Below are 27,526 nucleotides of genomic sequence, written 5' to 3' on the forward strand. Positions count from 1 at the left end.
ACTTCATTCATGCGGCATAATGTTACCACATCTAAGTATTTAAATATTATTAGTAGCATTTCATTCTGTAAAGATAAAATATAATTAATATAATACAAAATAAATACTTTGATACTCAAAGTACGAAATGTCATTATTGTAATAAATATTGTGATGAGAAATAGACTTAGAATACTTTACAGGAAGCGCAGATAAACTGCAACGTGATAGCTCCTTGGATTCATCCAATGAGAGTTTCATACTCTTGGCACAATTCGAATTACTTTTCAATAAAATACGACGCGGATATCTCTGATCAAGAGGTTGCTCATAACCAGGGGTTACCTCCTGAGATACATTTTTGTGCTTCAAATTATTCTTATAAGAAACCCTTCTTATGTCACTGCAAATATTATCGGAAAAAATTAATTTTTAAATTAATTTTTTATATTAACAGAAAAAATGGATTCAAATATTATTTAATGTCGATGATAATAATACCTTTTACAAATAACACAGTATTTGGAAAAATTCTGTTGCAGATGAACTATATCCAAGTGTGCATTTTTTGAATCTGCTGTTAAATTATGAACATCGTCATGGTATGGAGAGTACATGTAGTTAATTTTTTGGAACAGATTAGTTAAACTCTCGTTAGGATTTCTAGATAGGATCAATTTTGATGTACCGATGAGCATCACAGCATCTAATAGCTTTGTGTAAGAAACCTGCGAACTGCCCTTAAACACTAGTTTGAGCATTTTGGTTTTAAAGTTACACGGATGCGACAACGGTGGAGAAAATAATCTTGATTTCGGGGGTACAATCTGAGACGATTCATCCCACAACTGAATCCAGTGATTATTGGAATCTCGAGCCGAAATTTGAATTACGCTTCCAAGATTACATAATTCGTAAATATCTTGTTCGTGAACAAAGGGGTTTTTTTTAATAAAAACTTTTTTATTGAAGAAAAACGAAAAATTAAGAACCCGAAAAATTGCGCTTTTCCTTAAAACAACTGCCATTTTGTCAAAAATTATTTTTTCAAAAATTCCTTCGTTCACAAACAAGATATATTCATATACTAACAGAATCTTTTTGGTTTTTTGATTTCAGATGATTTGGTTTGGAGTTATCGTGTACACCGCACGACACCTCTGAAAAATCAGGAGTGGCCGTAACTTCCTTGATTTACAATATTTTTCAACGAAAAAAATTTTGAATGTTGTTCAATATATGTATTTTTGATATCACTTTTTTGTTGTAAAAAAAATAAATTAAACTTTCTTATAAAAATCCCCGAAACTCATGCTCTTCCAACTTAAAACAATGAGAAAAAAATATTTATATTTTTTATTTCTTTTAAAATATTACTATACTAAACTTTTTTGTAAATTTTGAAATTTTTGAATCACCAAATCAAAGATTATTTTATTATAAACTCAGCCATATGTAAAAAATAAAGTTATGTTTCGAAAAATCATTTTCGAGAATTAATTAGAAAACCTCTCTATGCACACGCTATCCATGCCCGTCCATGCGTTCGATTCTTCAACACGTTCTGTTCGCATTTTCCAGGAATAGAAAATGACGATGATAAATACGTTTGGAGAACATTTTATATATAATCATGGAAGTTTTTATCGCGCACCGAACGATCGACGTTTATAGAACAGTCGAATATGCAGTAAGGTCATAGTATCAAGATATAAAAGTCAAATATGAATGATCCAAAGTCGCAGGCGCGAAATGACGCACGAGGGGCAAAATCAATTGTGCATATTTTTAATGCGATGCCGCTAGTTGAATTATATAAGACTTATGGAATATATGTTGCAGTAGTTTTCAATTGTGCAACATGGATATATCGTGCGCAAATTGTGGTATGCTTCACGGGGCAAAGCGGTGTTTCATTATTTGCATTAATGATAAAAAAAAGCAATTCTAAATGTTATTAATGCAAATAATAAAGTACCTTTCCCCGATGAAGCTTACCATAATTTGCGCAAAATATATCCATATTGCACAATTCAACTATATTGTAACACGTATTTCATAAATCTACATAATTCAAGTAGTGCATGGCATCGCATTAAAAATATGCGTAATTAATTTCGCCTTTCGTGCGTCATTTCGCGCCTGCACTTTGGTTCATTCATATTTGACTTTTATATAAATACGCTGTTCTACCTGTGCGCAAGAAAAACTTCCATGATTATGTATATAAAAATCATTAAATTTTTAATTTAAAGAATTATTTTCTTTTTTATAGTTTCGTCGATATTCATCCCTAAGGGGAATTAAACCCTAACTTTTTTCAAAGGAATGTTTTATTTCCTAAACATGCAATATAGGCAAGTTGTAAAAAAAATGTGTCCCTTATTTTGACTTAGAATACAACAGCTTATTAAAAGTTCATAAAAATCGGAGGGAGTTCATAAAAATCACTTCCGTGGATTTCCTTTGTAAGACAGATTATCTTGGTTGTACGATAAATATTTGGTGTCTTTATTTCAGATAAACATTCTTTCACATTAGATTCACGGTATCTTACAGTGTACTGATACCGCGCGGATACATGATTGCACATTACGGTGAGAAGATCGTTCAGAGACTAGAGCTTATTAAAGCTATACGATATAACGCGCAGCCTACGCACGCACACAAAATATAGTGACTTCTGACTAAAAATTATTGTAGACTCGTGGCGGTATATATATATACGATATACAATATATATGATACAAGCTTATTAGGTATATAATCACGCGGACTCTCGTTAAACAGCCCATTTATCAGTTATAATCGATTACAAAAAATAAGTGTGTACATATATATCTCTTTTTATTTTGCTTTGCATTTTAAGGTAAGACCTCCTTGGCTGCGAGATTCATCGTCTCGCTTATCCAAATTACTCGCTTATCTAACGGACTTGTCGCTATTGGCACGTATGCATATTTTCTTGGACCGCTGTTATGCAAGAACTTAAGTCGAAGGACTTGGCGACGTGGTGTGCCGCGACCTTAGTTAAAACTCATTACACATTGTATGTGTATTGCATACAAAAAATAATAGCGAGAAGAAGTACATAATGCGTATATAAATCGAATTGCTTTCTTTTGATGCAATTTATCTAAAAGATATGATACGAGAGGGTTGCAATTAATGTTCCCACGACGTTGATAAGAGCGTAGTAAATCAAGTATCATTCATGTCACAGCACGAGGACGCAGTCTTTCTCCTTACACGATATATAGGTAGAAAGAGATTTTGAAGTAAAAATATTAAATCTATATTACGCGTGGAAATTAATATGTTACGTTTATTGCTTACAATCAAGTTTACTTGAATTATATTCATCGTATGTATTCCCTCACGTTCGTATTTTTCAACTGAACGACCTCCGCTTTAACTTCTTGCTCTTTCGCGCGACTGCACTTTTATTATAAAAGTATTGCTGCTTCAATCGTAGACTCGTATTTTTTTTCATAATAAACTAGAATTGTTTTTCATCATTGTCAATATAATGTCAAGTATGTGCGCAACGCGTAGTAACTTATGCATTCTTTAATATAGAGATAATATTAATGTGCACATACATATATAATAGAGCTTAAATATATAGAGAAGACTAGCTTGACAGAAATATACTGCACGAAGGACGACACCATTTCGGGCATTGTCGAATTCAACATATCAACATTATTGTTAGAAAAAAATACGTCAAAATTGATTTATAATATTTAAAATGATTCTTATTTATTGTAAATTTTCTTGAAGACCCTAGCCACTTTCTTGGTCTTTCGTAAGTAATTTGTAAGTACATTTCCCCACTTGAGAATTAAAAAAAAATGTGCGACATTTATTCACCATTATTATATAAAGTAACGATTGATATCTTTCTTTGTGCGTAGGTGGATTAAATTGGGCCGCGCTTTTGAAACATCATTTTCACTGTGTGTGTGTTTCGATCTTAATCTTAAATTACATTAAGTACAGTGCGGAAATAAAAAAAATAGCATCTGTTATACGACGTTCAGAAAGATCTTTTTATGGCAGTATGTGTATTGTATCGTAGGTATCAGAAATAAGGACGTTTCGCTGACGCATGTAAATGGAACTATCGCCTATCACACTTATTGTTAGAGATGATATTCAGCATCTCAATAAGTAATCAAAATAGTTTAGCTTCGGAATTGTAATCGGAATTGTTTGCAAAAAATATTGCGGAAGTGCGATTTAAGTCTAACGTCTAATATTAGGTTCGCTAATGGTACGTGAGATAATAATGAAGGATATATATACACATCTTTCACGAGATTCAATCGTCAAATTCGACGATTAAGAAGATGCTGATATGCAAAACAAATATTATGGAATCCGGTAAATACGAAATACTCACAGCTGCGTGAAATATACCGTGCGTACGTGTTAATAAAAATAATGTCGCATTATTTCTGATAAAATAGAATCGTTATTTCATCGCGACGGTCGGAAATTCCGTTAAAGATTACTCTCTGTTGTATCTCGATAACGAACGATTAAGTTTGTATTGCTATATAAGTTATGCGCGAATAAATAGAGACATACAAGAATAAACATCGCGTAATACGCGCAATGATAAGAATTTCGATTTTACGTTCAGTCTAGCGACTTTGATCTATCTAATTTGTGTTTACTTTCGAGATCAAAGTTTGCACTCCGATTCATCGCACAAAGACCGCGGGCCTCGTCGGCATTTTCACTCGGAGGCGATTGCACATTTTCAAAAATAAAGGATTCTAATATCACATTATTGGATGGATTTGATTGAGAAGAATTCGCGACCGCGGACGCTGCTGCCTGAGCGGAATTGAAAGTGCCCCGTTGGGAAGCGCCTGACGAATCTCCGGGGAGAACTTTTTGGAAGCTGCTGCCTTGGTAAATGACATCTCCGGCGTGTCTGCGCGGCAATCGCAGGGAACCGCCGTAATCCGTACGTTCTCTCGGGAAGTTTCTCTGCGTCGCAGGAACCACGTTGAACGTACGTTTCGACTCGTTCTCGCTTCCCTCCGACTTAGGCGAGAGAGCACGCGTGTCTGTGGTCGTCGCGCATCTTCGATTTTCATCCTGCGTGGTGATCTTACCGTGGACTCGCAACGCAGACTGATCGTTTCCATGCCAAGGACTACGTTCTCCGTAGCTGCCGGTCGCGACGTCGATATTGAGCATCGCGCGTTCCTCCGTACCCGGAATCTCATAGCCACGAGCCACGTTTTCCGCGTCCGACGCGTCGGACGATCTGTCCGTTGGATAGCCCGGCAATCGATGCGGGCTAGTCTGGTAGCTGCAGCTGAAATTACTTCCCCCGGACACGACCGGTTCCTCTGGATACTCTAAAGGGACGCACACGTTTTGACCAACCGCACCGTTCGTGGTGCAATATTGGGAGAAATGCGCGAACGGAACGCTCTCATGACCGTCGAGCTGATGGGCGTTCGCGCTATCGTTTGGACATTGACTCGAATTACCGTCCACCAATCTCGCCGGAGAATTGCAGTTGTAGAAAAAGCACTGCGGCACACTCGGATTCGGTATCACGTTCGCCGTCTGCAGATTGAGCCGCGCGGCCGAGGACTCCGGCGACGCCGGATTTGAGAGCTTGCCGCGCGTTTGCGCTATCACCGTCTCGTAGCTAGGCGGAGGGCCGTATAATTGATAATAAGGGCAATTGGCATCGTTTAATACGACGTTCATATTCTGATAGTGTGTCGATGTGGTCGCGTTACCGTTATACGCTGGCGCTGCTGTACTTCTCTGAGGACCTGTTAAAAAAAATTTACACAAATAAAGTTTCTTATACACTGCGGTTTCTCATGCATGTTAAAGTAAATAATCAATTAGAAAAAGATACGAACCTTTCCACATCCGATGCAGTAGGACGGTATTTCTCGCTGAATTGTAGGTAATACGAGCCTGCTGCGCTTGGCAAGGCGCGTTACGAAGAGAATTTTGCGATCTAGCGTTAGAAGACCGAGTCGGAATTGCCGAAGCTGCGGCTCTATATCTGCCCTGCAACCAGTATCGGTACCACCAACCACCACCAGAGCAGACCAAGAACATGATTATAACCAGGATCCTAAAAAATCGTACGACATTTTTATTGTTACGCTGCTTAACAAAAGAGCTGCAAATTATATAAAACATTGTTGTAATTATTATGGAAAGAGATATCGTTGTTGAAAACTACTTACCAATAGTACCACAAGTGATGGAAGTGAAATCCAGGTGATACGCAACAACCGAAAGCGCAACAATACTCCGTTCTTGAACATCTGCAAGCGTTACAATTAATGTAAAATTAATTTTTCATACACGATATAATAAACAATTGATTTCCTTAAACACACAAGTGTATTTTATAATCGATTGATCGAATAAAATCATCGAATAAGACTAACTAATTAATTAATATAGTCAGAAGAAGTAACATACTCGTAGTATTTTATTTCTCCAGGCATGTCAGAGGCACAGTACTTTGCTTCTGCCTGAAAAAAAAAGAAGAATAGAGACGTAACAAATGATTTGCAAAAACAAACTATGTGTCTGAGCAGAATAGCTGACTTATAATTTCAACACAGTGCTTTATGCTTTAAATCTTTGTTTTTAGCCACTTACAATACTCAAGTCTTAACGAGTGTACAAAGTGTCAACATTGTAAGACTTGAGAGACAAGACAGTATTGTGCATTGTTAAAAACAAAGATTTTTAAAGCATAAAACACTGTCTTAAAATTATAAGTCAGCTATTCTGCTCAGGCCCTATCGTGTACTAAATTAACAAAATCTAACAATATTTAATCGATATCTAATATCTAATAATAATCTCACGAAATCCCGTAATAACTTTTTGTACTTGGAGCATTTTATGATGCTTCATTGTTTGATTCTATCCGCGAGGTGAAATCGAACGTAATTGAGCGAAGCTGTAAGAAGTGTGAGAATTCTTTTGAATTCTCTCAAACAAATCGTTTCCAAAATGTAAAACCGAAACGTAAAATCCCGGAGTCCGCGGGTGTGCGCGATTTTTCCGAGTCGTGAAGGAGAAACCGATGAGCAACGAGCGCGTCGTCGTGCGCGCGTGAAGGACGAGCTCAACTCACGTAAACGAGACACTTCGATGTACCCACGAATATCGCGAGTTTCTTCTTGCTGCTGCGAGCCATCTCTCGCCAATTGGATACCCGCGTCGTCGATTCCGAGTCAAGCGCGATGGGGCTTAGCGCGTTGTTTTGACATAATCGCCATTTCCCACCGTCCGTGATGTACACACAACATTGCACATTGCATTTATTGATTTCAATTTCGGGACTCAACAATGACGTCAGCTCGGCCAGCCAGGGCTACCACCGCGACCACCGGAGATGAGAGCGAGGTGGGCGATGACGCATTCGGCGCGCGCGCTAACGAGTGCGCCATCCAATGCCGCAACCGCTTAAGAAACCCTCGAGCGTTGATTGACTCTCTTACCTCTGGATCCAACAGCAATAGACATATCTACATACTTAAATTTATTTTAAAATCTTAATTCATTTTATTTACTTCAAAATCTCAATTTATTGATTATAAATAGATGATACAAAATCAGAGAATTAATAGATACACATTTACATGCATATAGACTCATGCTTTTTTTCTTTATTTCCTTATCTCTAATATATTATAATTGTACAATTTTATAATTCGTATCTTCTTCTCGATACTTTTACACGTGCTGTTCTATTCCAGCAAACAGATGCAGCACACAAAGTAATATAAGCGTAATTATTATAATAACGTTCGTTTTGCTCGAATTTGACTCGCACTCTTTTAAAAGTTTACAATCGTGCGGTCACGAAAGCAGCGTGAAGATGCAGAGCGGCTTGAAATGATGCAATTTTGAATCGGCCACAATCTGCAATTAATTTTATCTTCCAAAATTTCACTCGATTCCTTTTTCAGATCACAGTCTCATTACAAAGGCGCATTGATATATATCTTTTTCTCATTGATCGATTGCTTTTTATTTTGCGATTTTTCGATCCCCTTTTGCCTAAAATATCAGCGCTTAAAGATCGAAATTTAAATACCGTGTCTCATCCACACAAAAAGCGTAGCACTTCGGATAATGCTATGCTCCTTAGCATAGATAAATATTAAGCTATATCTAAAGCCTTGTGTCCACGATGCTTTCGACAAGTCGGTCTGCGAGATCTCAATTCAAGTTCTTGAATAGAAGTAGTTGTACTTTGATGACCCTAAATATAGCGTTATGGTTGAAAAATGTTGGGTCGAGAGCTGAGTATAAACCCGGACCCGTGGAATATACCTATATATATAATCCTCTTTTCTCTATTTATTAAAAATTTATGAAAATTATATATACATTTCCGTTGTCCAACTTCTTATTGACTAGCTATTTATAAAGTAACAATGTTGGCAAAAAAGAATTGAATCGATATAAACCTAGTAACTAGTATGAAAAAATGGGACAGGGGATGCATCTTTTCTATACGAGATTTCTATTCGAGATATACATCCGAGTTGTCATGTGCTATAATTCGAGTTTTAGTAACTTTTTCTCGGATCGAGGACTCGGACCGATTTCTAGCATTGTAGAGACAAGGCTTAAGATCTGCGAAGCGCAAAGTTTTCAATTTATGGAAGGGAAGCGTGACATTAACGCTCCAATTCAAATTTTTTACAACATATAAAATTGAAATAGGTACTATACAAGTTTACACAAGTTTTTACATAGTATGTTAGATTCGGAAATTCGTTACGTAATCCTTACTGAAGCATGCACATTCGACAACATCTTCTTCTCTCTTACGTATCGCAAAGTATTTATCCGTATACATACATTTATATGTATCTTGTCTCGACTCGAATCCCACGGGAAATGTTATTCACGGCTTACCTACCGAATGGATTTAGATTTCTGTTGTAATCGTCGTCATTGTTGCCGGCCCGATCATTATCGTTATCATCGTCATCTTTAAAAGGATTATTCGCATCGTCGTCGTCGTCGTCGTTGGCGAAGGGATTTTTGGATTCGTCATAGTCAGTCTCAAAGGGATTCGATGGCACAGTGGGGGTTTTCGTTGAAACAAAGGACTTTTCGATTGGCGATGACTTTGGTGTAGTGCTGTTCAAGATACGGGCTTCTCTGATCGGCACCGGCGAGGCTTTGGCGGAATTACCGCGTGGCGTCGACAAACCGCTTCCCGTTCCCGATATATTCGCCTCCAACGATGAGGAATACACTTCTGGCTTGACAAAATTTCGGAAACGCTCTTCCGTTATTAACGTTGGAACATCGTATCCGGCTCGTCGAGGCTCCGCTTTTCCTATTGGAAGAACGCGAGAAGGTATCGATTAATCATTACGCGTTAATATGAAAGATTGATGACGCAAAGCTCCGTATGAGAGCGACCGACTGTAATATCGGGTTTCATTCCGACCCTCATCCCACGTGTCTCCGTATAAGAGATTAATAAAGAGTTGAAGGTTACAAGTAAAAGGAGTATGAAGTAAATTATAAACTTGTCTCGACAAAATAAACTAATACAATATCGGCATGGGATTAAAACGTACCTGAGGTAGAACTCTTCCCTTCGTTTAACCTGAGTCTCGCTTCTGCACCTGGGCCGTAATTTAACTTCGGTTCCTCCGATCTAGTCGGTGTAGGTAACGATTTGTCTGTATCAGTAATTACTGTTAATTTCTTAAAAACACCTCTACCAAAATAATCGGCCACTAAGGAAAATGGATCCTCCGCTCGATCCAGAAGACTGTGGAAAGTCTCGTGCAGGTCCCTCGATTGCTCTTGCGCTCTTATAATATCCAGTAATTTCTTGTTGTTTGGCAAGCAGGCCGGGCATTCATTTTCATTTTCCGAAAAGCTTTGAAAGCAACTACCAAGAGAAACGTATAAAAGTAAAATAAGTTCGATAGTTCATGTATACTATAATAAAAATAATAATATTTAAAAAAAGCTCACTGTTGGTGATACGAATGTTGACACATGAAATGCACGGATGGCAATTCCAACTGATGATGGCACGCGCTACATCGTGATCCTTGAAAGATTATCGTATTATTCTTTATTGCTTCTATTTGTTCCCGTAATTTAAGAGTATCGGCTCTATATTTCTCTGTTAATTCCGTGTCAGCTTGAGTTTGCTCGTTCTCCGTTCGTAATACACTGCACAAATAACTTCTAACGTCTCCCAACGTGCAGGTCAATGATGTGGAAATTGCGTCAACGACCATCAAAGGAGACAACAGTCTTTCTTGAGCTACAACGGTATTTTTACGTGCAACAAAATAATGTTTTCCAATGCATTTGATTGAACATATCTGATATTCCGCGAATATATTTACCGATATAAGCTAATATATCGGCGAGAAGTTTCGTTGGTGCATCCTTGTTTTTAGCTACGCTCCACAAAGCTTGTACCCACAGATTAGGGTCCTGGTGACCGAATCTTTTGCAAGTGGCGAGAACTTGTTCACTATCTCCCTCGCATAAGTGAAATCTTAATATTTCTTGATACCTAAGATAATAAAATTTATATTTAAGTGTATTTCTATGTCGTTAAAAACATTCATACGACAACGACTTACAGTTTGCTCTCTTCGTAAAGAAATAGTAATCCTTTTCTGAAATTATGTTGATGACAAAGTATTAATATCTGATCTTTATCGTAACGGGCCTCAGAATTCTGCAGAAGTCGTACAATTTTCTGTTCATATTGTAGTTTAGCTACATCGTTATCTAATGCCGACCAAACATGTAAATAATGTTCCACTAATGTATTATAAATAAGTGTGCTCCATCTACAAAAAATAAAAAAAATGAAAAATTAATTTCATGATAAAAAGTACTTGTAGCTTTTCTCTCATGAAAGATACTAACTTTGTATCTGATTTAACTAAATGCTCCAAAAACTCTACGAGTCGTTCAGAATTATTTAGAAATAAATGAATAAAATCTTCTGGACTAGCTTTATCGACGCGCTGTTCTGTATAGCCATTTAAAGCTTCCTGCAAAGGTAAAAGAATCCATAATATTTTCCATCTTTTAATTTTTTCTCAATACAATAATTTGGTTAAAACGAATAGAAGAATGTAAGATTCAGACATGTGTATACATACCTGATCTACAAGAGGTTTGTTGGAAGGCTTATAGTTCGTGCACAAGGCTTTCAAAAATTGTGTAGATTCATTTGGCACATTTTCTATTAAGATATTTCCATATTTTTTCATATTGGCTTCTGCCTAATATATTTAAACGATTTTTTAATATGGCTATTTTACTATTTCTTTGTAGAAATTGTATAGAATTTATGTACTTGATATACATATATGTAATACCTCTTCGAATTCTAACGTTGCCATGTATTCCAAAGCCTTTTTGTATTCCTGCTTATCTTCGATTTGGATGCGAAGATACCATTCGTGTTTACCGTGTTTCTGTGCGAGTAATAGGGCATCCTCCGGCGATGCTTGGCGGCAAACTTTTATCGCTATTTCCACGTCAAAATCAACCTCACGATCTTTTGTCTAAATCATATACAAAGTAATATAATAAAGGTATACAATACACATAAATATTTATAGTTTCCATTTCCAACTTACCATAATAAACTCTTTTAACTTATCGGTATGGTTAAGCTTAGTGTAACAATTTAATAACAAAGTAGTATGATCCTCTGTTGCCTGCCCATTTTTATGCAACGCTTGCAAATACGTCGTCAAATTATCAATATGTTGGGAATCCAAGAATTTTCTTATCACATAAGACGGTTCTAATTTGCCTATAGTCTTTATATATTGCTCTATAGCGCCATTATGATCCCCCTTAGAATATAAATGATCTCCGTATTGACGGAAAATGTCTATGAGACCTTCTGCATCATATTGCTGATTTTTAGCTATTCTGTGGTAGCGTAAAAAGTTATATTATTAAACATTAGTCTTGATGCTGATTTAATTGCAATTAAATCGATATATTCGATATCATACCTTATAGAAACATCGTACAAATTCTTTTTGAAAAGTAATGCTAATTTTGACTGTAAGTCTTTCTCATCTAAATGATACAATTTGTTATCTCCACTAAGTATAAAAAATCCACCCCACTCGGATAAGACTGCTTGGACAGACACCATTGGTGCGGAGAACACGATAAACTTGTTTTGAATATCGAGCACGGTAATGATGTGCTTATCCACGCCAGGAGGTATCGGCTCTATTGTGCTACAGAGATTTAATATGCATTACAACATAAATATAAAAGAATTACAAAAGAAAATGTATACGTGTGTATTATATATTACTTGGGTTTGGCGGATATAGTTGTTGTTCTTGGAACATTCGCCGCTTCTTTCGCTACTATCACCAAATATGTCCTGAACCATTCTAGCATTATCTTCTGACCCTCTACCGCGTAGCATGGGCCTCTACCGTCTGGCGTGTAACAATAAATAGCCTGAAAATTTTTGGCTTTTTAAAAACGGACGTAAAACGTAATGCAAGATGCAAGCACGAAGGCAATATGCGTGACGTACGTCATTACGTCCGATCATAAAGTGACTGTCCTGCATAGACTCGGCGAGCACGCTACATCTTCGCGCGCAACCCATAGTATCCAAAGTCGACTTGAATTCCTTATCCTTAACGGTAATATTATACAGGAACACACAATTCTGCGTGGCGACGAACAGATAGGTCTGCTTACCGGTCGCTCGTATCGCGAGGCCGGTAACAGACAGATTGGAATCCTTCAAAACTTTTATCTTATTCTTTCGCTCTCGAGTCAGGTCACCCCTGAAAAGAATTTAATTGCAGATTTAATTGCTGATTAATATCATGATATAAAACATCGCATAAGAAAATAGCATCCACCTTCTAATATCCAATGACGGAGAATAAAAGATAAGAAGTAGAGATAAAAAAAGAATACAAGCTTACCTATACAACATGATAGATCCATCCCCAAATCCAATAGCCATCAACGTAAGACTAGTATGTACACATAGAGCTGTCGCTGGGACCGCCCTGTAGCTAGGTATGGCTCTGCTTATTCGAACGCATGTCGGATTACCTTGTTTATCAGGCTTGGCCAGGTTCCAAACCTTTATAGTAGGATTGCATCCAGGCTCGTCCTCCTGTTAACAATAAATTCAAACAATTAAATCAAATCTATCATATGTACTCGGTCTAATTAAGAACATGCATGGCAACGAGAGATCATAACAGCACTCTTACACCGATGGTGAACAAGAAGGTGGAATGTTGGACTTGCTGCGCCAACACCAGCGTGATCTCGTAAGCCCGAAAGGTGGTGATTTCGTACGACCGGTTTATCAAATGTACGCTGCCCGCATTGTCCCCGAACACGAGATTGCCATTGCCACTGGTAGCTGCAGCGACTTGCGCATCCTATAGGATGTATAACCAGGAGCTTTCATAAGTAATGACAACCAGGAGCTTTCATCCTGTCCACGACAGTTGGCGCACGACAGTCAATCAACATTGTCATCACGCAAGGTAACAACTTACCCCGAACGCTTTAGCGATCTTCCCTGCGTCGACTTCCTTTTTCAAGTCGAAGAAATTAAAGCGCCTCCACTAAAACGATAATAAGCTCAATATTGACATTCTAGGTTATGTCGGGCGAGAGAAACAACGAGGTCGAGATCGAGTCGCGGGGAAATAACGAAAATGACTGACCTCCAGGAACGCCATGATACGTGAAACGAGGCGACGCTTATTTGTATTCGGAGGGAATTGTAGGCCCAGCGGTTTGCGTGCGGATTTTTGACAGCGACGCGTATGATCGATCCGTCGGATCCGTCAACACGCCCGCCGTCGCCGTCTCGCCGCTTCCTATCAGCTGTTCGCGACTGCTCCGAACTACTCCGAAGTGCCCGTCGAGTTGCGCGCGTGCGCGCGGATCTGCCGTACCGCCGCGTGAAGTTAGCCGCCGCTCGAGGGTTCCTAGTTCCTACGCTAGATGAAGACACTGACACCGTCGCGCCGCGCGTCGGAGGGGCCGGCAGAAAAGTTTCGCTCGCGTTTCGTCCTCGTCTCGTTCGCGAATTGGATCAAGCGCGCGCGTTAAAACTTTGTGTCGTATCTCATTTACGTGGTAAAGTAACGAGAGCAGTAATTAAAAATGTTTAGCGGAGCGTTTGCCGCATTGCCGCCCGGAAATGGAGAATCGGCGTCCTTGGAAAAGGGAGGATACGGAGAGTCGCACAGGTATCGTTGCTCTCTCGTTTCTTTTTTTTTTTAATCAATTCGCAATCGGAAATTTCTTGCGTGGATTTTAATGGCGGCCGTTGCGCTCTTGCAATTAAATTTGGAGCCTAAGACGTGATCAAGGTTTTATTTGCTTTGGATGATCGATAATTCGTATATTAGAAACTTATCTCCATATTTATATAATTTTATGCGCCGCGAAAAACGTTTGAAGAATTCAACATATGCACACGCAAATATAGATTATATTTTAAAATACGTAATTGTGGAATATAGAACATATATTGTTGGAAATGTAAAAGATATATTGAAATACACGCTGTATCGTGAAATTTTAATTATTTTTATATAACTAAAACGAATAAGAACATTATTAAATAAATATAATTCAATATCATAAAAAATTATTTTATATCGAATTATTTTATTTATGATCTTTCAAGCTATGTGCGAATTGGTGCGTGAAAATCTGAGGGATCGTGGATCGTCAAAAATAGTCGTCGAGTCAATTTAACGTTATTATATTCCTCGATAAGGGGATTTGCAATTCCGTTGCAGTCTGCAATTTTTCGTTTAAAAGAAAAATTCTTCGCAATCTCCTTTTCCTCTATAAGTTGGATAGGACTCTTTCTTCCCCCTCGAAAGTTTGCGAGATCTCGAATTATTCGCGCATCTCGGTGCCCTCGATCCACAGATGATCATATATAAGATTACGACGAAATCAAATGTCACGGCCGCGACGATACACAGGGAAAAGAAAGAATAAATCAAAACTTATGTATACTCGTATATACGCAACAATCCATAATCTTTTTATAAGAATTTCAATTTTTTATTTTAACTTTTTTCTCTTGGTTGAACTTATACCTACAATAACTTTATTCGAAGGAATAATACATAATTACGAATTGTGTCCATAAAGAATTTATTACATACATTATAAATAATAAGTTACTTAATGGATACAATTCGTAATTATGTATTATTCCTTCGAATAATGTTATTGTAAGAAAACTAGGTGTGCAAATACTTTTGATCCACTGTATATAAATTCATTCAAGCAAATTTTCTTTGTTTAACAATATATCTGTACCTTAGAGGTAAAGAATCGTATCTCTAGTTTTTGTCAGAATAGAATTAATAATAATAGAGTATTTTTTGCTCGATTTTTTGTTAAATTGTTTAATGGTAAAGGATCTTACGTCCATTATTACTAGTTCCCAAGATGCAATGTTTAGAAAAAGTCGTATTAGAAATTTTTATAGAAATAATATACCTTAAATTCTGTTTCTCTTTTCTCCATTATAAGTTTCTCTAAATAATGAAGATACGATTCTCTTTTACCTCTAATAACGTTTTCTACTGGGGAAACTAGTGCACACTGATTGTGAGTGCATTTTTATTGTTCCACTGTGAAAAATTAGTTTACATATTTTCAATGTTTAACATTCTGTCAAATTTGATAAATTTTTATCAGTAGAACGTTAAACACTAAAAATATGTGAACTGTTTTTCACAGTGGAACAATAAAAATGCATTCACAATCAGTGTGCACCAGTTTTCCCAGTTGCATTAGTTTTCCCAGAAAAAAACGCTATTAGGTAAAGATATATTTCATTTCAAGATAATACATTTTTGCATATATACACAAGCATATAACTCTTGATTTCTTTTTTTTTCTGCGTCCTCGTTTATGTCAACGATTCGATCAGATCGGACGGGCGAAAGGGTTATAGAAAAGGGTTACTGAAAAGACCGCAACGAAGCGGCACGCCAGTGCAACGCCGGGACATGACAATTCTCAAGACGAGGAGACGAGTCGCGCTACTCGCCCTCGTCTCGTCCCGAGCGCAACGCGGCTTCCGCTCTGCACTGACATCCCGCCTCGTACGCTCTCGCGTCGAGAGTAAGACGTAAGTTCTGTTATATTTGTTAAAAAGGACGAACAATTAGTGTGTTTCGATGTCGTGGGGGCGGGCGTGTCCGTGTGTCCGTGTCCGTATGCATGTGTATGTATGTGTGTTATGTATGTAATTTGTCGCTTTACAGAGCTGTGCGCGGGGACGTAGACTCTCGAGAAGACTGGTCGTAAAATCCTTGAAAATCGGATCGTCGTTTCCGACGACGAATTACACCTAGACATTCCGGACAAATTCCGCGAGGGACGAGGGGGTTGCCTCTCTCGCTCTTTCTCTCACTTTCTCTCTCGCTCTTTAATATTACAAAGTAACAGGTAGATCTCCCGCACGCGTAACACAATCGTCGACGCAAAGATCGGATCGGCAACGACGATTTACGAAACGGAGCAAAGACGTTTTTTCTCGTTCGTCAGGTGCTCCTCGATATTTCGTATTTCGGCCGCACTTATATACCTATAACAAATTATCACTTAATTGCGACGTGTCGATTTTGGAGCCTCTATTTACAGATCGATCGTGACGCGACACGTCGCTTCGAAACTTAGAGTTAGAGATCGCGTTTGCGGCGTCAAATGTGCGACGAAAATTAATCTCTTTCTTTCTCTCTTTCCCTCTCTCGCTTTCTCGCGCGCGGAATCGCGAAGCGTTCCTCAGGAGCTCCTTCTTCTCGCGGACTTTGCGAGAATTCCTCCGATTTTCAAGTTCCTCGTTCGACAGAACAGCGCGAAAATTGTACGTCGCGATACGCATCCTTCGGATCCTCTACCCGCGTCCGTGCAAGTCGGAATCGGCTAAATACCCACCATCGATCCTTCGCACAATTCATTTAATTATTTCTCGGAATTGGAACGCTGTTCGACGTTGCTGTCATAGCTTGAAAATAGATACGAGAGACTGAAATGTATTTAGAGACGTAAGACATCGCGAGAAACTTTTTGGCATATCACGCAGCGCCAAATTTGTTGCATTTCGAAAACAATATACCAATCGTTACACCACCAATATTATACATATATATATACGTATGTATAAAATTGATAAATTCTTTGAATTTTAATGTTTTAAATTAATTCTGTACATCAATGCTTCAAACCTATTTTAGATCCAAGCATTGTTTATTTTTTTTTTTCAAAAAGAGAAACTGATCTACTTTCCATAATCTCACAGCGTGTGATCTAGTTTCGAGAATCAGCCACGAGATTCGAAAAAGAATCGGATCCATGCGAGATGCGAGATGCGAGCGACGTACGAGTTCCGCGCTGCAATGAGCAACGAGCTCCATCATGTCATATCACACGTTTGTATATTACGTATCGTGCTCGCGCTAGGAAAGATTCTATAAATGCGGAGCCTACGTAAGTCGGGAAGGGGGGAGGAAGAAAAAGAATACCCGCGGGAGAGACATTTCGTTCATGTCCTCCTGAGAGATATCGATCACTGAAATTTACGGCAACACGATCGGATCGTTTAACTCTCTGTCGGAGCGGCAGATTCTTGAATAATTACGTGTCGCTCGTACTCGAGTGACGATCGACGTTCGAATCGATCGTTTTGACCCCGGGATGAGTAATCGCGAAGAGTTAAACGATGTTCGTGGACTCGTGCGTGTGCAGGATGTTGGGTTATTTTAATAGCTGAGACGCGAAATACGAAAAACCATCCCTTATGCCTATTTCTTTTCAATTAACGTCGTGCACACGGTGTTGCAAAGTCCCCCGGCAATATTCCTTGAAAATGCCGGAACTATTATTCGGTCAGTCTAATCCTTTTTTAGTTGTACTTTTTCTCTCCTTCTCTTCCTCCCTCTTCAAAAACGCAGATGGTACTATTCTTGTTTCATTTTAAATACAGAAAAAAATGCAACTAGAAAGACCGGAGTTTGCTTCGTAGTGACGGAAGGTATACAGTGAAAACCGATAGTCGCATCTCCCCCTTTTGCCCGTTTTGCGATCTGGAAATTGCGGGTTTATCGAAAATATTTTCATCAGTGTTCCATTACACTTGTGCGTCCACCAGTGGAATAAAAGCCCGTATTCTAGAGGCACATTTAGCGTCGCAAACGTGGCCGTCCGCTTCTCGTCCCTCTTTCTGTCTTTCTCACACCACACGCACACACACACACACGCACGCAGGCACGCATGCACACGCACAGAATTGCGTTATAAATGTTATATCCATCCTGAGCAGATTGGACAAACGTGATGCGACAATCGGACGGCCGCGTTTACGCCTAAATTTGCGACGAAATTACGAGCCGAATCCAAATTAACAAAGAAATTATCATGTCGCCAATAAAAAGACTTTCCATTTCTCTCTTTTGCAAAGTAAGAGATTCAGGCAACCGCGACGTACATACATTGTTCCGCTCGTTCTTCCTCCGCGTAAGTATCGTGCAAAACTTTGTATTTCGCATCAAAGTCGACGTTGTATACCATCCGCCTTTGCAACCCTCTGTTCGCTCGCGATTCCAAGTCGCCCTGCTCGTGCCCTCGCACATCTCGCGGAATGCCTCTCGTCGTTATTTTCGCACAACTTACCGCAAATCGAAATTAAGCGCAAATGAGCGAGAGGGAGGGAAGGAAAGTCCGAATCCATACGAAACCGATTGAAGGTGGGATGTTAAGAAATGCGGGTCAGGACGCGGGATGATTGGTTAAAATTCATCGCTCGGCGGTTTGTAGTTTTACAGACACAAAATGCGCTTACGCTAATTATTACTCTCTTTTTCCGCGATCATTCGGTACATCGTCGTCGTCGTCGTCGTCGTCGTCGCAGTGTAGTCGCCCGGCTCCGTGCATATGTCTTTTACGAAACATTTAGTTTATACATGTATGTATGTATATATATATATTTTTATACATATATCTTTACAAACAGGAAACGATCAGACGATGGGACCCGCGGGTCTCGCGCGGCCCGAGAACACCGAGCATTACCTCACATAAAGTCGCGAAAGAACGACTGGACAGAGCTTTGCCTCTCATTTGTCTCTCTTATCGAACAATAAAATGTCTCTTTCGTACGCCTTACGCGCTACTCACGCAACCGAAAAGTCAAGGATACCTTATTTTTTTTTTATCTTTAAGGAGACACCAGGTGTATGTACAGTTCCCGCACAATTGCATTTAATTGCGTTTAAGGATGCACTTTTTTGTAAAATACAGTAATATTCATCTTTGCTCGCTCTCTCTTTCTCTCACACACTTTCTCGCTTTCTCTCTCTCTCTTTCTTTCTCTTTCTCTCACTCTCTCTTTCTCATCACGTAATAGTATTATACTCCTTAGAGATTTCTCCTTCATATTTCTCTCTCATCTCTTTCGCAGAATTATACAATAAAATATCACAGTTCTGTTCGTACCACGCAATAATTAATATATTGTTTTTCCTTATGTCGCTTATACGCGTCCTCTCTCGCTCTTTCTTTCTTACTTTCTCTCACGCAACATACGCTCCTACGTACACGCACATGCGTTCTTCTTATCAGTTGCCTTTCCTCGTCACACGCATTTTTTCTCCTAGGAGTGCGTTGTAACACAGAGAGTAGTGCACGCACACAAGCATACATACATAAATACATATACATACATATACATGTACATATATATAAATATATGTATATATATATATATATATATATATATATATATTTATTTATTTATTTCCTCGCTTTTCCTCTCGACGACTAATGGTTACGCAAGGTATGCTGGTTGTAGAAACATTCATTTACAACTTGTATACTTGAAGTATATAGTAATAATAATAATAACTATATTTACCGAAAGAGAACGATATATAAAGAGTGAGGTTGCGAAGCCTTTTCCCTCGAAGATGGTATTAATCTGATGGATCTCGTTGCTATGAATGTCCGCGTATACAGACGCAATTTAATTAAAAGAATATACAATATACATACAGTTTCTCGATCCCGCTACGAGATCGTGTATTATACAGTCTCTATCTTATATACGCTCCTTATTAAATCATTCTAATAATGCAAATGTGTGTCCTCGCTATACGCAATTTGTCCCGAAGAGAGAGAATGTCGATATTTCTCCGTTTTAACATCTAGACACGCGGCGGATTGACGCGGACTGTAAAATTATTGCTTGGAATGCGAAATTTATTTGCGTTACAAACGATCGACATCTGCTCGTCGACATCATCCGTTAACCCTATCGTTTCCCGTGTCGATAGACTTCGTGTGTGTGTGTGTGTGTATGTCCCCCTCCCTCTCCCGTGCTTTCTTAAGTATTGCTAAAAGAGTGTATTATCTTTCCTTTCTTTTTTTTTGCAATCTCCCGAAAGATCGTTGTCATTCGAAGGAACTGATCGCGCACGCGAGTAGCAAAGTACAACTTCGTCAATCGGTATGTCCCGGTAATTATCTTCGGTTTTACGAACATCGCTTTTTTTCCCTTTTTTGTTTCTTTGTCATTTCTATCATCCCCCCCGAGTCTTTCGAAGCACTCTCTTTTTCGTATCGCGGAAGGATAGATGAGAAATTCCCTTTGACCTTAGTATGTCGTAACGCACGATCCCCCCCCCTTGCCCTTGTATGTATACACGACGAAAGAATAATAATTGGACGGCATCTGTGTCCGCGAAGTGTGTTCGCGCGGCGCGCTGAAACCGAGTGCGCTCGAGTGTCTCGCGAAAATTTATCGTGATCGAACGTAAGAAACGAGAGACAGAGGATTGCGACAGAGAATCAGCGAAGGATGAAATGATTCGAGCGGCGTGCAACGGAAACGAAACGGCGCGCGACCGAGGGGAGAGTCGCGGCAATGATTAGCGACTCGGGGGGGAGGGGGAAACGATTTTCTCTAATCCTTGCGATCAGCACAGAAGCGACAAGTTACGCACGGAAAAAATGCATGACACGTGCCGTTTCCATTTTCGTTAAATTAAAAAAAAATCCATGTTCCATTTTATTAATGTACCACCTTTTGACGAAACAAATAGATAAGTTATTCTAGTTAATAAGGAGAAAGTTCACGCCCATTCCGCGAAAAGAAAACGCGCTGAAAGCGCTAAGAGTAAAATCCATTTTCTGAAGACTCGATTTATCCTTTCATCCGTAACTTGTGCTTCATAATCCGTAAGTACGCGCAAGCGTACGCGAGTAAGTATGTGAGAGAAGAAAACAATAATCCCATTTTTTTTAAATAATGTATTTTAACAATAGTTTTTTAAAAGAGAGGCATCAATAACAATTCTTGCACTGTCTCGGTTTAAATGTGTCATCCTTCGAATAAAAAAATAATTTATAGCAATCGAACAGTTAACGAAGAGATCATGTACCTATGTGTACTTACGGATTAATGCAGATTAAATTTAGAGCCGCGGAAAGACACCTCGTCCTAACGTGCATTTCAACATTAAATATTTCTGAAACATTAATGCACAATGGACGAGGTATATATATCTTCTTGTTTCGCATCGTTCAATGTTCTTCGCGAATTGTCAGTCTATAAAATCCGATAGATAATTGTCGCCTTTCAAAAATTAACAATCACTGGTGCAAAGTACGTGGAGGTACGTCTCAAACACAATGGACGAAAGGAGGGATTCGCTGTATGATAAGAGAGAAGGGAAAGGCCAAAACAAAATTTATGTCTTTTTGTCAGAAAGCAGAGAAACAAAATAATTCAGCATCACATATATCGAGAAACTCTCCTTTGCCTTTATTTTAACACGTGACAGTTTATTAAACGAAATAATAATAATAATATTATTAATAAAATAATAATAATAATAATAATATAATCAATGAAACTAAGGATAGGCAGAAGAAATCACAATTAAAGCGCGGGGTCGGAGTTCCTTATCTTGCATCTGTCCCTTGTTCTCATCGCGAAACTATTCTTATTTCATTTCCTACGTATCCAATCGTAATCAACACGTGATGGGTAATCTGTCTATCCTTTTCTCTGCATTTCAATCGATTATATATATATATTTTTTATTCCATTGTCAACTTTTTTAGTCAGGATGTATGCGCACTCGAGGTGATTTCTTGATAATCGCGCGCGTAATTATATAATACGTTTGCCTATTCTTTCTGTTCTTTTTCATTTTTTTCGCGTTGACTTAGTTTTTTTTTTCTGAAACATCCAGAGATAGCGGGTTTGCATGCCGTATTGCAAAGGAGTATCTGCTACACGCAGCAAGAAAGTGGATCTACTTCGAACGTTTTTTTTTTTTCTATATGCTTTACCCCTCGCCCCTACTCTCGTTCATTGTCCTATCATTTTCTTAATAACAACGTAATAGTTTTAAACAACTTGAGCATAGGTAAAGCGCGAACGTGACCTCCACGCGGGGTTCCCTCTCGCCGACCTGAAGTCGCGATTACTCTCGACGCGAGTAAAAGAAACCGGAAATAAATTGGCACCGTAGACACCGTCTCGCCCGTAAAAATCCTACGCCGACAGTGGTGGAAATAAAAGTGAAATTTGTGTATACGATTAAAAATCCAAAAACTCAATGATCAAGCTCTTTTGTATCCTTCTGCGAGCAACAACGTAACTGCGATTGAAAACGATCGGTCATGCGGGAACCCCGTAGGAGAGCGCGTCCAACGCCATAACAACAAATTATCTACAATGGTCGCATATACATGTTCATCTTTCTCCCTTTCTTTCCCTACCTCCTTCTTCCTCTTTCTCTTCCTCACGCGCACACGCATACGCACGCAACAGATTATACATAAGATTACTTAGATATTAGGAAAGGTACTTAGAATATCTTCATTATTAGAGTCTGTTTTTTCTTTTACCTTACACACCTACTAAATATCGGTCAAAATATTAATCAATTTATAATAATAATAATAATATTAATAATAATAATAGCAATAGTAATAATAATGCAAATAAAAATAATATAATATAATAATAATGGCCGAGATGACAATAATGATGCCGATAAAGACGACGACGCTGGTGATGATAATAATTATTTTCTTTATTTATGTATTTGTATATATACGTATATGCATATATTAATCCGTTAAATTAATATATGAATATACTTTTTTTTTGTTTATTTATATAGCACCTATTTACAAAGAGGTCTCCGTGCGGCTCTCTTACAGTATGTGCGTGATGCTTTTATATATTATATATCTATATATACATATATATACTCTTCATAAAATATATATACATATATATACATATATATATTGTGTCCGTATATATTTCTAAACGAGATTCTCGTGTGTCTTTATTTATATGCCAGTCTTCGCGGTTTTTTTAAATAACGTTCTTCTCTTCATTATAACTTCGTTACTACTGGCGCTTTCGCATAATTCTGCAAAAATGTTTTCTCGACAGTGCGAAATACTTTTCGCTCATTTTTTTTTCGTATATCTGCCTATCCGTTTTCTTCCGCATATACGTCAAGATATAATGTTCGCATGTACCTTTTGTCATATCGTACCTAATCCCTTATCTTATCAGTCCGCATATTCCGTATATTTCCTTTAAGTATATACTTGTCTCCGTAACAACGATTTGCTTTGTAAATTGCGACGAAATCTTAAATTAATTAAAACTTAGCGGTCACAACGCGCGTTACAAGAGATATTTATTTTTAACAAAACTGCAATTTTAACTAAACTGCAAATTTTTACATTTTTTATATAATCATATATAGTATGTTTTTTTTAAATATAATCCAGCGCTCTTGGAATATACGTAGTAAAAAATAAGGAATGTAAAGTGAAGGGAAAGAAGTAAATGAAACGAAAAGAATAAAAGAACTAAAAAAAGTAGAATAAAATAATTATGTAATTAATCTTGGAACTTAGAACATCAATTGATGATAAATTCAGAATATTTCTCGTGAGAATAACGTAAAAAAATAATTCCTGTTAGATCGTCCAAAACGATTGGATAAGGTAAAGTGATAAGAAATACAGAGCAGGGAATGTGTCGAAAATTACCGGTGTCAAAGAACTTACAATTTGGAGCAAATTTATTAAAAACTTTTTTACTCTCTTTTTCTCTCTCTTTCTCTTCATATAACTCTTCTAAAAATATAAATATCATTGGTCATTTATAAACGGAAGATATGAGAATCCGATCTTTGTTCACAACTAAAATCTTTTCTGATAAACTGAGGAGGAAACCAGTTCGCAGTTCATCGTCAACACGTCATATATACTTTCTAGCATTATGAAAGTGTATCGTCCACCATTCGAATACAAGTTAATCCATGATCGTGCTCCACTTTATCATTCAAATGTCAAGCTTTAAACGACCGGCGTCAGATCGTCTGGATTATATCGCAACGAATGCGTATTGATGGAACTTTCTAGCACGTAATTGGCACGCATGATTATTGGCGGGGATTAGCGCACGCTGAAAAACGTGGAGAATCGGCGAACAGTCGAGTTAAATCGATTGTATCCTCGACCGACACAGAGATTAAGATTTTTCAGTTGCGGGAAAACAACGAAACGGTTTCTTGATGATCATCGATCGGCGATCAATATCGATCATCAATAATTAGACCAGTATGCAAAGACGTAGTCTCTTCGAGGAAACTACGTCACGTCAGTCTTATTATATCAAAGGAATGTAAACCAAGGTTTCCAACGTGTTCTGCGGTTGCACTGCGAAATAACACGAAGTGTATATAATTCCGAACTTTGGTTAAATATCGGAAACGATGAAAATTAAACGTGCTAAATGTGCCTTCAATTTCGATAACGATCGAAATATTTGAATGCAATCTATTAAAAAAAAGTTAGAAAAGAAATAGTTGTTGGAATCGTCAATCCTGCAGTTTCCAACTTCGGTTTATCAATTACAATTATCAATTCGAATATTTATCGGCGATCAAACCAATGGAATAGTTTTAATTGAAATGAATATGTCCTTTCATGCATGTAACAATGGATTCTTGAGATTGACCAATATATATAATGTAATATAATATAATAATATATATTATATATCATATATATATAATATATGATAACATAAGACATGCAAGTCGCATCCTAATTGAGTTATGCATATACGGAATGAAAAGGATCAGAGATAAGATAAGATAAAAAGGAAAGAAGAGATAAAAAAGGGGGGATAAGAGGGAGAGCGTTATAATCTTTTTATAAGTTGTCGAAAATAATCGATCTTCGAGCATACATCGACTTTCATCTCGTATTTCTTATCCGTTTCCCGGCGATAATTTCCACACTATACGCATTAATCTACAAGATCACGATAAACGACAAGACCCTGTCCTTCTTACATACATACCTGTTTACGCGTGTAAGACCAAAGCAAAGTAGGAGCTTTACTCGCGGTAGGGGATTTACATACACCAATGTGGTGAATAAATTAGACGGGTAAAGAGATCACGGAGAAGAAAACGACCGAGTTGCGATGAAGAGCCAAGCGTCATGACGTGCCACGTAGAAAAGCAGAAGAAAAAGGATAGTTCGCGGAGCGAGACGGAGAGAGCTTCGCACAAACGCGCTTTCCGAGCAGTTAATCTCCAAAGAACAGGCAGAATTACTGCTTCTCCTTGAGACCGCCTAACAGCGAGTGGCTCTCCATCGTGGCACTAAGATTACTGAGATTGCTCAGATTCCCCAAATTCCCCAGGTTGCCCAGGTTGCCGAGATTCGGCTGGTGAGCGTAGTTCCTAATCTGGTGAAGACTGATCAGCTGATTCGGGAAGGACGTGGCGTTCTGATTGCTGGTAGTGCCGGGCGTCACCCCGGACGACGAGGACGTCGGCGAGGACTTCTGCGTTGGGTTGAACGCCTCGTAGAGGTACGGCCGGGACGCCGGGTGATGGCTACCGGGGTAGTGCAGGTGATTCAGCGGATTCAACGGGTGCTGCATCGAGGAGATCGAGTTGATCGAGATCGACGATATCGGCGTGAAGGCCGAACTGCTGTTGGGATGATGATTCGCGCCTGGTTGCGGCGTCTGTTGCCTCGAGTCGTTCTCTATGGACTCACCGGCGCGATGCCCGTGTCCCGGCAGCAACATCTCCGGGTTCTGATTCTGATGGTATTCGGTGTGATGGTGCGGCAGCCTCTCGTGCAGGTCGCCGATCACCGTGTCCGGGCTGACCTTGGGCCAGTAGTGGTCCTGATGGTGGGCGGTCATCGCGTGTATCGACGGCCTGAGGCCGGTGCCGATGATCGGCGGTCTCTTGTCCGTTCTCTCCGCGTGCTTCTGCATATGCTTCGCCAGATAGGTCTCCTGGGTGTAACTCTTACCGCAGTACTGGCAGATGTGCGTTTTCAGGTGCTTCGACTCCTTGTGCTTCGGTATGTGCTCGAGCAGACTCGGCTCGTCGGAGAAGCACTTGTAACAGGAGTTACACTTGTACGGCTTGTCGGTCTGGTGGCATCGGGAATGGCTCTGTAGGTTGCTCAATTGGCTGAACGCCTTCGTGCAGCCAGGATGCCGGCACTTGTACGGCTTGTCGCCGGTGTGCGTGCGGATATGCTGCTGTAGATGGCTCAGCTGGGTGAACTTCCGTTGGCAAATCTCGCAACGGTACGGCTTAATGCCCAGGTGGATCCTCGTATGCTGGGAGAGGTACGAGGAATTGGCGAACGCCTTGGAGCACTGCGTGCACTTGTACGGCTTCGCCTCGCGCATGTGAATCTGCGTGTGAAGCTGCAGATCCGCCTTGCTACCGAATATCTGCAAAAAGAAAACAATACTTTGATGTCAAAGAGAGAAAGAAAGAGAGAGAAAAACATACAGAGAGAAAAAGAGTTAAAAAAGACAGTCTATTATACACGAGTGTGAACGAGAGACGAAGAGATGACTCGTAATCGATCTCAGAAACTCGCGCCGGTCGCTATTGAAAGGAGACTTCGTGCTTCCTTATCTAAAATGCAAATTAATAACTTCCTGCGCGCACGTGACACACAACGCACGGGACGGGAGCGCACTTCGGACTGGCGAACGTTCGTTTCTGCATATATTGCGACAATATATAACAGAATAATATGAGAGACTAGAGAGAGAGAGAGGTGGGAAAAGGATCTCGGTTGGGGAACGATCCTCTATTGCCGCGCCGACGACGTACACTTCCCTCTTCGTTTCCACGCCGCGCTAACCGGACACGTCGCGCCGGTATATTTATAAATAAATAAATAAACGTAAAAAAGAAGAGCACTGCCACAGTAGCTCGAGCGTATATACGCGTGAGGCGGGGAGAGGCTGACCTTGTCTATCACGGCCTAGCCTCGGGGCATATCCGACCGACTGGCTTCGGGTACCGCATAGAGAGAGAGAGAGCCCCCCCCCTCTCCTCCACCACCTCGTATACTCTAGTATCCTCGCTCTCTCCTTCCT

General features: G+C 39.2%; 3 protein-coding genes across 4 annotated transcripts in view; all 3 read right to left on the reverse strand.

Annotated features, from left to right (window-relative positions):
- Nucleotides 1-3,384: 3,384 nt before the first annotated feature.
- On the reverse strand, nucleotides 3,385-7,332 carry LOC139823000 (uncharacterized). The gene is made up of 5 exons (XM_071795263.1): nucleotides 7,124-7,332; nucleotides 6,457-6,509; nucleotides 6,216-6,296; nucleotides 5,880-6,100; nucleotides 3,385-5,786 (listed from the first exon to the last, which is right to left on the reverse strand). Exons 1-5 carry the CDS (start codon nucleotides 7,184-7,186, stop codon nucleotides 4,624-4,626), a joined length of 1,581 nt encoding a protein of 526 aa, XP_071651364.1. The 5' UTR covers nucleotides 7,187-7,332; the 3' UTR covers nucleotides 3,385-4,623.
- Nucleotides 7,333-7,552: 220 nt separating this feature from the next.
- On the reverse strand, nucleotides 7,553-13,926 carry Vps11 (vacuolar protein sorting 11). Its single transcript, XM_071795246.1, has 16 exons — nucleotides 13,740-13,926; nucleotides 13,569-13,637; nucleotides 13,275-13,448; nucleotides 12,978-13,174; nucleotides 12,575-12,833; nucleotides 12,344-12,495; nucleotides 12,030-12,263; nucleotides 11,643-11,943; nucleotides 11,379-11,567; nucleotides 11,160-11,282; nucleotides 10,921-11,048; nucleotides 10,629-10,841; nucleotides 10,386-10,558; nucleotides 10,003-10,300; nucleotides 9,597-9,916; nucleotides 7,553-9,349 (listed from the first exon to the last, which is right to left on the reverse strand). The coding sequence occupies exons 1-16, from the start codon at nucleotides 13,752-13,754 to the stop codon at nucleotides 8,916-8,918; spliced, it is 3,279 nt and encodes a 1,092-aa protein (XP_071651347.1). The 5' UTR covers nucleotides 13,755-13,926; the 3' UTR covers nucleotides 7,553-8,915.
- Nucleotides 13,927-16,177: 2,251 nt separating this feature from the next.
- Nucleotides 16,178-27,526, reverse strand: part of LOC139822997 (zinc finger protein rotund) — a 162,806-nt gene continuing 151,457 nt past the window's right edge. For both annotated transcript variants that reach the window (XM_071795259.1, XM_071795258.1), the window contains exon 6: nucleotides 16,178-26,866. In XM_071795259.1, the coding sequence (XP_071651360.1) occupies nucleotides 25,715-26,866 (1,152 nt within the window). In that variant the 3' untranslated portion in view covers nucleotides 16,178-25,714. The remainder of the gene's footprint in view (nucleotides 26,867-27,526) is intronic.

This window comes from Temnothorax longispinosus, chromosome 12, assembly GCF_030848805.1.
Source record: "Temnothorax longispinosus isolate EJ_2023e chromosome 12, Tlon_JGU_v1, whole genome shotgun sequence".
Classification (NCBI taxonomy): Eukaryota; Metazoa; Arthropoda; class Insecta; order Hymenoptera; family Formicidae; genus Temnothorax; species Temnothorax longispinosus.

Excerpts from the sequence above, each read along its gene's own strand:
- Vps11 (XM_071795246.1), bottom strand. Across the intron at positions 12,834-12,977 it reads GGATCTATCATGTTGTATAG|GGGTGACCTGACTCGAGAGC; the intron begins GTAAGCTTGTAT and ends AATTCTTTTCAG. Across the intron at positions 11,283-11,378 it reads CAACGTTAGAATTCGAAGAG|GCAGAAGCCAATATGAAAAA; the intron begins GTATTACATATA and ends TAAATATATTAG.
- LOC139823000 (XM_071795263.1), bottom strand. The coding sequence starts at position 7,186 with ATGGCTCGCAGCAGCAAGAAGAAACTCGCGATATTCGTGGGTACATCG. Across the intron at positions 6,510-7,123 it reads CATCGAAGTGTCTCGTTTAC|GCAGAAGCAAAGTACTGTGC; the intron begins GTGAGTTGAGCT and ends TTTTTTTTTCAG. Across the intron at positions 5,787-5,879 it reads ACTGCATCGGATGTGGAAAG|GTCCTCAGAGAAGTACAGCA; the intron begins GTTCGTATCTTT and ends TTTTTTTAACAG.